This window comes from Somniosus microcephalus, chromosome 2 (assembly GCF_052327205.1).
Source record: "Somniosus microcephalus isolate GS21.2 chromosome 2, FLI_Smic_1.0, whole genome shotgun sequence".
Taxonomy (NCBI): domain Eukaryota; kingdom Metazoa; phylum Chordata; class Chondrichthyes; order Squaliformes; family Somniosidae; genus Somniosus; species Somniosus microcephalus.
This window is the reverse complement of record NC_140988.1, coordinates 274,308,856-274,321,179: the sequence shown is the minus strand read 5'-3', so window position 1 is coordinate 274,321,179 and position 12,324 is coordinate 274,308,856. Positions and strand designations below refer to the sequence as shown.

Sequence of the window (12,324 nt, the reverse complement as noted above, 5' to 3'; positions counted from 1 at the left end):
CCAGAGGTGAGAGTGCTACCAACTGAGCCACGGCTGACAAACTCGAATAGTTGCTGGAACAATGAGATATGTCCAAATCAGGATGGTGTGTGATTTGGAGGAAAACTTTCAGATGATGGTATTTCCACACTGGCTTTGTCTGGTAGAAGAGAGCTATATTCATATCTCACAAAAAGCAAATCCAACAGCTGCTCCTATATTGTGGGTTTACCTGTCATGGTACCTGTAGGTTACACGTGTGGTAGTAATAAATCTGCAATATTGTCAGGCATTAGATTTTCTCCAATCTCATTGCTAGCATTAAAGGCCAAGTAATCATTTTTAGTGAAGTGGGTAGGCCGGTTGACTAGGGCTGAGTCGGTAATACTACCAACTATCAGTTTCATCCATTTTCATGGTGTTGCTACCAGTTGTACAGCCCTGGTCTAAATATGCAGCTCTTTCTGCCACAATAACAAGTTATGGTCAGGAGCTATGTCGCCAACCGCAGCCTCAGGCTGAATCAGATACATGGGCCCGTATTTTCCGATCGGAGGCTTCCTGCGTGCGGAGGCCTCTGATCTGGAAAAAATTTACAGACTTACCTGAGAGCTCCCGAGGTTCGGACACTTCCGCTCCTGGGCCTCTCCAACTCGAAATGTGCAGGGCCCATGTATCCCAGAGGTGCATGCGGTTCGCAAGCATCCCTGGGATCACGCGGGCCATGGGGAGCCAATCAAAAAAGGGAATCTCCCTTCATACACTTGACAGATAGACCCCAAAAACACTGTAAAACATTAAATCATTTTTTTAAATCACATTTTTAAAATGAGTTAAAATTACAATAGCTTAAATATTTAAAACAAAAATTTATTTTTTGAAAAAAAAATTAGTTTTTTACAGGGCTAAAAATAAACTTACCTTTTTTTAAAGTATTTTAAAATGATAAATGAGTGAAAATATCTTTTCTTTACTTTTTTCAACTCTTATGCTGATAAAAGCAGGCCTTGTGCCTTTTACCAGGCGTAAGATTTCTAAGGGTTTTCTGCAGGCGGAGGTTCACCAGAAAGTGGAACTCTCCCCCTGCAGAGGCCCTTCTCTAGGGCAGGCATCCGATCTGTCAAGAGGATTCTTGACAGATTGGAAATGCTGGTTTTCAGCGCATGCGCTTGACATGCCTGCAATCGGCATTTCCGATGTCCCTATGGGTGTGTACACAGCTCGTACTCACCCGTAGGGATCGGAATATACGGCCCATGGTGAGGGAAGCAGCAGCTTTTTCTGTTTGTCTGATATAAATGCCATTTCCTTTTTCAGATTGGTTCATACTTTGGCAGCACTGTGTGCACTGTTGACATCAATAAAGATTCAATAACTGATATTCTTCTGGTTGGAGCTCCTATGTATATGGGAACTGAGAAAGAAGAGCAAGGAAGAGTTTACGTATACAATTTAAAAGAGGTAATACTGTAAATTTAAACAATATACATCAGTTATCAAGTACACAGACACAGGCGTATTATAAAATCAGATCAAGCACTTAATATCCTAATAATTCCACTTTAAAACTGCAAAATTATTCCTTAATATACCCTCCCTATGAATCATTTGACCATATTATTGTGGGAAATGGCCTAGTAATATATTATGGGGGAGAAATTGAGTTGCGCCCCCTTTGGGGCACTAACTTCGTCGGGACGCTAACGGGTCGCAAAGCAACTAGCGCTCGGGCGTGGCAATGTTTGTGCCGCTCGCGAAATTGACCAGATATTTTGCGGCGGCGCTAAACACTACCACCACGATCTCCTACGCCTGCAGATCGTGACGTCAGTCAAACATGCAATGCCCCGGAGCGCCCCAGACCAGATATTGAGTGGCGCCCCCTGCATTTCTGCCTGCCGCCAGCAACGACAGGTTGAGGGGAACGTTTTGCAGTCGGGAAGCGACTGGGGGAGCGCTATTTAAAGGCGACCGCTTCCTGTCTTTTTTTGTCAGCGACATTTTTGCACCACACATTCTGAGAGAGAGAGAGACTTCTGGAGAGATTCAACACTGTGTGAAGCAGTTTGGGGTACTGAGCAGCACTTTGCCGGTTCATTTTGATTTAGAAGAGACAATGGGGGCTGCATTCTGAGCTCTTTCCCTGGGCCTCTCCATTGTTCTTTCCAACAGAATTGATGTACAGGTCTGTCCAGGCCAAGATTCAAGGCTGCAATGAGCAGGGTGCGGATGGAGAGCAAGATCAACCCTCCCCTTTAAGAACTGGCCAGCGCCATTGTGTCTGTGTTCCATTGCTAACTGACATCACATGAGCTTCGCCAGCGCTCTGAGGTAGCGCCTCGCTCCTCAGTGTTAGAGCCTTAAGAGAGGTGTGTAGTGTCTGATTTAGTGCTCCAATCACCTTCAAGGATGATAGAAGCCAAGTTTGCAGTCGGAGATGCTAATTAGCGCCAGGCGCTAAACTTTGCGCCCGGCCGATAATTGCGCCCCCAACGGGGCGATACCGAATTTCTCCCCCTTTAACTCCAACAGGTTAATGCCTCTGTTAAAGTATGTGAGAAAGAACTTGATATAAGTGTTTTTATATAATATCATCACCAACTGTAGTTTCTAGCCAATAAATGGCACTGGATATAAAGCTCGAATTTATTTCTGAGATATAAACAATAGTTGTGAACCTTTCCTCATGTAGTTTCTATAGAAAATGCATGACAAGATTTGGTATTACATTCTCTGCGTAATTCATGAGTCTATAGAATAAATATAAATATTTAAGCTTGAATCACCCATGGTTTAATTTTCAGTGAATCATAAAATCCTGTGACTTATCTTAATTATATCACTTTTGCTGAATTTAGTGGTTTAAGTGTCCTTTGAACACTCTGTGCATTTGATTTTTTTCATTTAAAATTAATCCAAATCCAAAAAAACAAATTTAGGTCTTTAGAAGTGGACCCAATTCAGGATATTTGGAGCTAAAAATCTTGATTTTTATATTTGTTTTTGGGATGTTGGCAGCTTTGGGAAGACCATATTTATTGCCCATCCCTAGTTAATTTAAGAAACTGTTGATGGGCCATCTTCTTGTACTGATGTAATCCTTCTGGTAATAATGATGGTGGAGTCCAGCACGTGAGTGCAAAAGACAAGGCTGAAGTGTTTGCAACCATCTTCAGCCAGAAGTGCCGAGTGGATGATCCATATCAGCCTACTCCTGAGGTCCCCACCATCACAGAAGCCAGTCTTCAGCCAATTCGATTCACTCCATGTGATATCAAGAAACGGCTGAGCGCACTGAATACAGCAAAGGCTATGGGCCCTAACAACATCCCGGCTATCGTACTGAAGACTTGTGCTCCAGAACTAGCTGCGCCTCTAGCCAAGCTGTTCCAGTACAGCTACAACACTGGCATCTATCCGACAATGTGGAAAACTGCCCAGGTATGTCCTGTCCACAAAAAGCAAGACAAATCTAATCCGGTCAATTATCGCCCCATCAATCTACTCTCAATCATCAGCAAAGTGATGGAAGGTGTCATTGACAGTGCTATCAAGCGGCACTTACTCACCAATAACCTGCTCACTGATGCCCAGTTTGGGTTCCGCCAAGACCACTCATCTGCCGACCTCATTACAGCCTTGGTCCAAACATGGACAAAGGAGTTGAATTCCAGAGGAGAAGTGAGAGTGACTGCCCTTGACATCAAGGCAGCATTTGACCGAGTGTGGCATCAAGGAGTCCTAGTAAAACTGAAGTCAATTGGAATCAGGGGGAAAATGCTCCACAGGCTGGAGTCATACCTAGCACAAAGGAAGGTGGTTGTGGTGATTGAAGGTCAATCATCACAGCCCCAGGACATCGCTACAGGAGTTCCTCAGGGCAGTGTCCTAGGCCCAGCCATCTTCAGCTGCTTCATCAATGACCTTCCCTCCAACATAAAGTCAGAAATGGGGATGTTCGCTGATGACTACACAGTGTTCAGTGCCATTCACAACTCCTCAGATAATGAAGCAGTCCATGCCTGCATGCAACAAGAACTGGATGACATTCAGGCTTGGGCTGATAAGTGGCAGGTAAAACTTGTGCCACAGAAGTGTCAGGCAATGACTATCTCTAACAAGCGAGAGTCTAACCACCGCCCCTTGACATTTAATGGCTTTACCATCGCCGAATCCCCCACCATCAACAACCCCATCTACCACCTTAAACATTCACTCCCTCCACCACCGGCATACCGTGGCTGCAGTGTGTACCATCAGCAAGATGCACTGCAGCAACTCGTCACAGCTTCTTCGGCAGCACCTCCCAAACCCGCGACCTCTTCCACCTAGAAGGACAAGGGCAGCAGACGCATGGGAACACCACCATCTCCAAGTTCCCCTCCAAGTTGCACACCAGCCTGACTTGGAAATATATCGCCGAACCTTCATCATCGCTGGGTGAACATCCTGGAACTCCCTACCTAACAGCACTGTGGGAGTACCTTCACCACACGGACTGCAGCGGTTCAAGAAGGTAGCTCACCACCACCTTCTCAAGGGCAATTAGGGATGGGCAATAAATGATGGCCTTGCCAGCATTGCCCACATCCCATAAATGAATTTTAAAAAAATGTTGGGTAGGAAATTTCAGGATTTCGCCCAGCGTTGATGAAGGACTGGCAATGTACGTGCAAGTCAGGATGGTGTGTGACTTGGAGTGAAACTTGGAGGTGATTGTATTCCCATGACATTGCTGCTCTTGTTCTTTTCAGGGGTAGTGGTTATGGGGCTGAGAGGAGCTGTAGAAGTGAACTTAGTTGATATTATCTCAAGTAGCAGGGTTCATTGCTAATCTGTGAAGACATGACTCTGAGCAAAGAAGCAAATTGGGCTTTTAAAATCTTTCTCAAAGCTAAGCTGCAGGTTCAGTACTATCAAAACATCTGCCATTAGAAGCATTCATTAAACAAATAAAATTTCTCAATTTAAGTCTCGTCGCTTGCAAATTTAAATTGAATATTTATTTTTCATTTTGACAAATTCAAGGCTACTGTGAAACTTTACCAAAATGAGAAATGTCTTTCATTGGGGAATGTTGCTTCATGTAAACTTTATAATGATAAAAAATACAGGATTTAAATAATCTATATGAAAGAAAAGACTCACTATGCTGCAAATAGTGTGAGAAAACCCTATGACATATGCACAAATTCTGCCCAAAGGAACCAGGAATAACTTTCCTTACATCTTCTATCTTCTTAACAATCACACAATGACAAAGAGTAGTACACTGTTGAATTAGAGTTGACCTTGATCTGATTTTGAATGTAGGTTGTGATTTATGGCTAGAATTTTGAAAAATGTAAACCAGACACCAAAATCTGACTTTTATAAGAGAAACATTTCTCCACTTCTGTCCCTTACAGTATAGAGGCATTAGGCAATAGGCTTTCAATGAATTTGCAACTATATTAGAGGAGCATAGAATCTTAAGCCATCCTACCCCCGTAAAAATTTGGCCTTGGCAAATTGTGATGAACATTTGTTTCAGCCTCGTACACACTTAAATACAAGTTAAAGTAGGACGCTATCACACATCTCATTCTTCATTTCTTCCTTTCCTTTTTTTTAGAACAAGTTTCAATACCAAATGATCCTTGAGCCATTAAAACAGCAGTGCAGTTGCCATTCTGCTTTGGGTCTTCGTGCAGGCAGATTCAGTGAGGTAAGAAAAAAAACTATTGTGTTCTGTTGAAAACTTGATTTTAAAATAATATTGAAATAATTTTATCTTGTATATTTCCCCACTTTTGTTTTTGCTTTTTGATCAAATTTAACAGTTATCCAATGGGGCAGAAATTGTACCCGTTTTATGGGTGTAAAATGGGCACCGCAAGGAACAATTTTGGGGACCAGCACCCTGCACTCAAAGGGTGTCTGAGCTGATATTGGATCTGGCCATTTTTCAGGCGTTCCTGGTGACTGCCTGATGTTAAGCCTCTTACATATGTAAATAACGGGCCTAATGCCTGTTTTAGGCCCCCTTGCCAGCACAGAAGTGCGATGAGTAGAGCAGAGCCTGCTCAGGATTCTTCAGTGGTCGCTGCGACCTCAGCAGCGGCAACAAACAAGAGGTCATTTTCTTTAAGTTCAAGAATCATTCCTGCAGATGCAGGAGGAGTAGCAATGTTCTCCCGACTCCAAAGTAGTGGTGATCCGTGTTAAGTCCGTGAATGATTGAGACACGGACTAGCAGGAGAGAAACAAACAGAACTTTACTGGTGAAAGGCATAAACGAATCTAACAAAACCGAGGCTCTCTAGCGCATTTTATACAGGGGTGGTCACTGCCGGTATTGCAGTCTGAGACCAGTTATTCTCTTAAAGGTACATACACAACAATTCCTCCCCTTTTAGATAAACAGTACATAACATTCATTTAACACTAATGATAACGAATTACAATCACAATTACTGTTGCTAGATACATTGGTTAAGTTTAAGCAATTATAAGTTCAGTCTTTGAGGAGGCTTCCTGATTCTGTCTGGATAACGCCTCTTTGGAGTATCAGGTTCTTCTGGCAATGTTGAGTCGAAATCAATGTCGTTGTTTGGTTCATCTGCTTCCAATATTACCGGTTCTGCGGTAGCTGCAATTGGAACGTCGATTTCATTACCAGGTGTATCAGATCGTGGTGTGGAGTTGACGTTTTCCAGTGACTCTAGAATCTGGTCAGCATGGCGTCTTACAATGCTCTCCCCAACGTCCACGGTATACATGAGAGGTCCTTGTCGTGTACAAATCGTTCCTGGCTGCCATTTCTCAGTGCGGTAGTCCCGGGCCAAAACTGGTTGACCTATCTTAAAACTCCTGGTCGGCCTTTCATTCATATTCTGAAACTGCCTGTTCTCCACATCTCTTCGGACGTTTGGCTTAACCAAATCCAAGCGGCATCGTAGTCTTCGATTGAAGAACATCATGGCTGGAGTTTGGTTGGTAACTGCATGTGTCGCATTCCGGTAGGCAAACAAGAAGTTGTCCACCTTGTGTTGTAGGGGTATACCTTCATTACACATTGCCTTGATAGCCTTCTTGAATGTTTGGACAAACCTCTCGGCCAATCCATTAGTGGCTGGATGATATGGGGCAGATGTGTAATGCTTAACACCATTGTTCTTTAAGAATCTCCGGAACTCTTCAGACACAAACTGTGGTCCATTGTCAGAGCAAATCTGTTCAGGCAGCCCATTCCTGGCGAATATGGTTCGTAAAACTGCGATAGTTTTTTCTGTGGTGGCTGAGGACATTTTTATTACCTCTGGCCACTTTGAATGTGCATCCACCGCAATTAAAAACATCGAGTCCATGAAGGGACCAGCAAAATCAATGTGCACCCTTTGCCATGGGGATGAGGGCCACTCCTGTGGTGTATGTAACCTGTTCCACCTTAAGAGAACTTAAGCCTGTTCCGCCTTAAGAGATGTACTACTTTCTCTGGCTGCTGTATACGTAATACCGGTGGTGACCACCGGTATATAAGTACTGTGTAGTGATATTGTATTTAGTATAGTCCTGACCTCCAACTAGTAAAGACCTGTTGAACTTTATTCTTGTAGTCTGTGTCAGTAATTAATCTTAATACAACTGGAACACACAGACTTAACAGTGGCGACGAGTCCGATTCTTACCCTGCGGCAGTTTATATCCACGGCGGCTTCGTCCACAGAACGGGCGTCGAAGAGAGGCATCCACCCTCATCACCCTGCTGGAAGACACGTCGCGTGGCAGGCATCGAGAACCCGGAGTGCAGAAGACATCCTGAACTCGGAGCCTCCATCAGCGGCAGTCAGCTATCTTCTTTCTACCTCGGTGGTGGATAAGCCGGTCAGCGACGCGAGCAGAAAGTCGGCCGCGTTGGCTGTACAGACGGGGGGAGGAAGACGGAGGAATAAGGGCGGTGAGATCGATCGCAACCGGAGATAAGGGCCGGGCTGCATTCGGGCCGAAAGGCGCAGCGCGGGGACATCGATCGTGGCTGGTGATATGGGCCGGGCCGCTTTCGGGCCAAAAAGGCGCAGCGTCTGGGGCGACTGAAGGCGCGAGAACCGCGGTGAAGGCGAACGCAGCCGGTGCTAATAACCGGGCTGCAAGAAGGGCTGCGAGGCGTGACATCGGGGAAGCGCGAATGCCCGAGGGAGCCGCGGTGAAGCGGAGACAGCGTCGGGGGAGTTACTAACTGCTGGGAAAGGGGAGCAGCAGCGGCACGCCAAACGCCATTGCAGCCAGTGGGTGAAGACCGCCAAGCGCGGGAAAACCGCCATTTTGTAGGTGGAGGACGAAGACAAGAGCGGGAAGCCGCCATCTTGGGATAAAATAAATTGCAATGATGCCGAAACATGGGAACATTAATACCTTTGATAGCGACATCGAAGATTGGGCCATGTATGTAGAACGCATACAAAATTATTGTAAAGCAAATAAAATCCCAGATGCAGAGAAAGCACTAACTTTATTAAACTTAATGGGTGCGAAGACATACGGGCAATTGAAACACCTTTTATCACCAGATGAACCGGCGGATAAGACGTTCGAGGAGATTGTTACTGTCCTGAAAAATCATCTAAACCCCACGCCGCTGATGCTAGCGAAACGATTTAAATTTTACAGCAGAAGGCAGCTGAAGGATGAAAGCAATGCTGAATATTTAATGGAATTGCGTAAGCTAGCAAAGTACTGTCAGTTTGGAACGGGACTGACAGACGCACTAAGAGATAAATTTGTGTGTGGATTATTAAAAGAAGATACACAAAAGCGACTGCTCGAGGAGAATGAGCTGACGCTTGAGAAAGCGGTCACTATGGCAGCAGCACACGAAGCCACAGCGAGAGGCACGGCAGTAATGCAGCTACGGTCACCGGAACTCAGTACAAATAAATTGGGTTTGAGTACTGTAAAATGTTATTGTTGTGGAAAGACAACACACGATCAGAACCAGTGTTGGTTTAAAAACCAAGAATGCAGAACGTGTGGCAGGCTTGGCCACATAGCTTAAAGTATGCCGGTCAGGAAAGAAGACCAGCAACAAAAAGTCACCGCAAGGAAAATACATAAAGGTGCACAAGGTGACAAAGACCAGTTCGAACGAACAGAAGTCAGATTCAGACGCTAGCAGTAATGAACTGGGTAGCTTAAGAGTACACAACGTTGGTAAGGATGCAGATCTCCAGACAATTTGGGTCACTCTTCAGATAGCAGGAGTCCAAGTAAAGATGGAATTGGACACTGGATCGGCATTGACGGTCAAGATTACAAAGGTTATTCCAACATGTGCGGGTTAGGTTGATTGGCTATGATAAAATTGACCCTTAGTGTTAGGGGGATTAAATACGCGGGGTTACGGGGATAGGGGTGGGATATCTGTTGGTGTAGGGGTTACGGGGACCGGCTGGGATATGTGTCGGTGCAGGCTCGATGGGCCGAAATGGCCTCTATCTGCACTGTGGGGTTTCTGTGATTCTGTGATTCTGTGATATTCCCCTACGGGATACGGAGATTATATTGAAAACATACACGGGGCAAAGAGTGTACCCCATCGGAAAGATAGAGGTAAAGTGGTCCACAAGGGCGAAGAAAGCCAAGTAATGGACTTATATGTGCTACCTGAAGGAGGTCCACCACTACTGGGACGGGAGTGGATTAGGAAAATGAATATGGACTGGCACTCCTTGAAGGCACTAATGGTAGATTCCGGGGAAACAGATGTCAAACCTAAACGATTGTCCAAAATATTGGATGATGCTAAAGAGGTGTTCCAGCAAGGACTGGGAACACTGAAAGGAATTACGGCAAACATCAAGATTGATGAACATGCACAACCAAAATTTTTCAAAGCCAGACCGGTACCCTATGCAATACGACCTACTGTAGAAGCGGAACTGGAAGCGCTAGAACGTTCAGGTGTACTGTCTAAGGTAGATTGGAGTGAGTGGGCTACGCCCATTGTTCCTGTTATGAAACGTCCTTCGAGCAACAAGCCAGGAGAACCAGGGAAGGTACGCATCTGTGGAGATTTCAAGATCACCGTTAATCCGGTGCTTCACACGGTGCAGTATCCGCTTCCGCGGATTGAGGATATTTTTGCTTCGTTGTCTGGCGGGAAACACTTCACCAAGATAGACCTGGCGCAGGCGTACTTGCAGATGGAGGTTGAAGAAGAGTCACGCCAGTACCTCACGATCAACATGCATAGAGGTTTGTACCGGTATAATAGGCTGGTTTTTGGAGTGGCATCGGCTCCGGCAATTTGGCAGAGGGCCATGGAGCAGGTATTACAGGGAATTCCAGGCACACAATGTTACCTGGACGATATTCTGATTACAGGTGATGGTGATGAAGAACACCTCGCAAACTTGGAACTGGTGCTCAACAGACTGAAAGAGTATGGACTTAGAGTTAATCGGCAGAAATGTGAGTTCTTTCAGAAGCGGATCTTGTACTGTGGTCATGTCATTGACCGGGAGGGGCTTCATAAGTCTCCTGACAAGATAGAGGCAGTTGTAAAGGCTCCTGCTCCGGATAATGTCTCTCAGTTGAGGTCGTTTCTGGGATTGATTAACTATTACCATAAGTTTCTACCGAATCTATCCACGGTACTGCACCCGCTGAACGCTCTTTTACAGAAGGGGGTACCATGGGAATGGAGCGAAAACTGTAAGAAGGCATTTCACAAAAGCAAAGAATTGATCACCTCAGATGAAGTGTTGGCTCACTTCAACCCGACACTGCCTATTCGGTTGGCTTGTGATGCTTCTCCATATGGTATTGGGGCAGTACTCTCACACAAGTTGCCAAATGGCACGGAAAGGCCAGTCGCGTTTGCATCCAGATCATTGACCTCCGCTGAGCGCAACTATGCGCAGATCGATAGGGAGGCTCTCAGCCTTGTATGGGGAGTGAAGAAGTTTAATCATTACCTGCAGGGCCAAAAATTCACACTTCTGACAGACCATCAGCCGTTGGTATCCATTTTTAACCCTAAGAAGGGTGTTTCGGTGATGACAGCACAGCGACTCCAGAGATGGTCCCTTTTCCTAGGGGCACATCAATATCAAATAGAATTCAAAGGTACAAAGCAGCATGGCAATGCTGATGGGCTGTCGCGCCTGCCACTACCTGAAGCAGAAGAGACGACGAAAGTTGACCCTGTTGAGTTATTTCATTCGACCATCATCGAGTGTTTACCAGTCACCAATGCAAGTATTGAAAGAGAAACCAGGAACGACCCGACACTGTCCCGAGTTTACGAGGTGACAGTGAAGGGATGGCCAACACATGGTGATCCTCTGTTACCGGCATTCTCGGCAAGGCGAGACCAGCTGTCCATCTGCCATGGTACTTTGATGTACGGGACAAGAGTGATTATTCCTCCCAAGTTACGGGAAAGAGTTCTAAAGGAACTGCAGGAAGGTCATCTGGGGGGAGTTAAGATGAAAAGTCTTGCTAGGGCTTATGTATGGTGGCCGGGCATTGACCAACAGATAGAGGAGTTGACAAAAAGCTGCGCTGGGTGCCAAAAAGTGCAAAATGCACCTCCGATCGCACCGCTACACCCATGGGAATGGCCTTCAGCCCCATGGCAACGCGTACATATTGACTTTGCTGGTCCATTCATGGACTCCATGTTCCTAATTGCGGTGGACGCACATTCCAAATGGCCAGAAGTGATCAAGATGAATACCACTACTTCAGAAAAGACAATTGCGGTGTTAAGAACAATATTCGCAAGGAACGGATTGCCAGAACAGATATGTTCGGACAACGGACCACAGTTCGTGTCAGAAGGATTCCAAAAATTCTTAAAGAAGAATGGGGTGAAACATTATACCTCTGCCCCATATCATCCGGCGACAAACGGGTTGGCCGAGAGATTTGTCCAAACATTCAAAAAGGCAATAAAGGCCATGAACGATGATCAGATTCCGTTCCAACACAAGGTGGACAATTTCCTAATGGCATATCGAAACGCCGCTCATGCAGTGACTAACCAAAGTCCTGCCATGATGTTTTATAACAGGAGGTTGCGGTCCAGGTTGGACTTGTTAAAACCAAATGTGCGGAGGGAAGTGGAAAACAAACAGTTCCGGCATATTAATAACAAGTCCACTCGAAGTTTCGACGTAGGACAACCAGTGTTGGCAAGGGGCTATGGAAACGAAAAATGGCAGTCCGGAACAATTCGGGCCAGACAAGGACCTCTGATGTACACAGTAGATATTCGTAACAATGTGATAAGGCATCATGTGGATCAACTGGTAGAATCAAGAGCAAGGGTCGAACCCATGGTTGCGACAGAGACAACTGTGG

General features: G+C 45.5%; 1 protein-coding gene across 1 annotated transcript in view; it reads left to right on the top strand.

The window, feature by feature from the left end:
• The window catches only part of itga1 (integrin, alpha 1), a 296,244-nt gene that overhangs the window by 147,751 nt on the left and 136,169 nt on the right, over window positions 1-12,324 (top strand). The window contains exons 13-14 of the mRNA XM_085965982.1: window positions 1,297-1,440; window positions 5,594-5,686. Of these exons, the coding sequence (XP_085822108.1) occupies window positions 1,297-1,440; window positions 5,594-5,686 (237 nt within the window). The remainder of the gene's footprint in view (window positions 1-1,296; window positions 1,441-5,593; window positions 5,687-12,324) is intronic.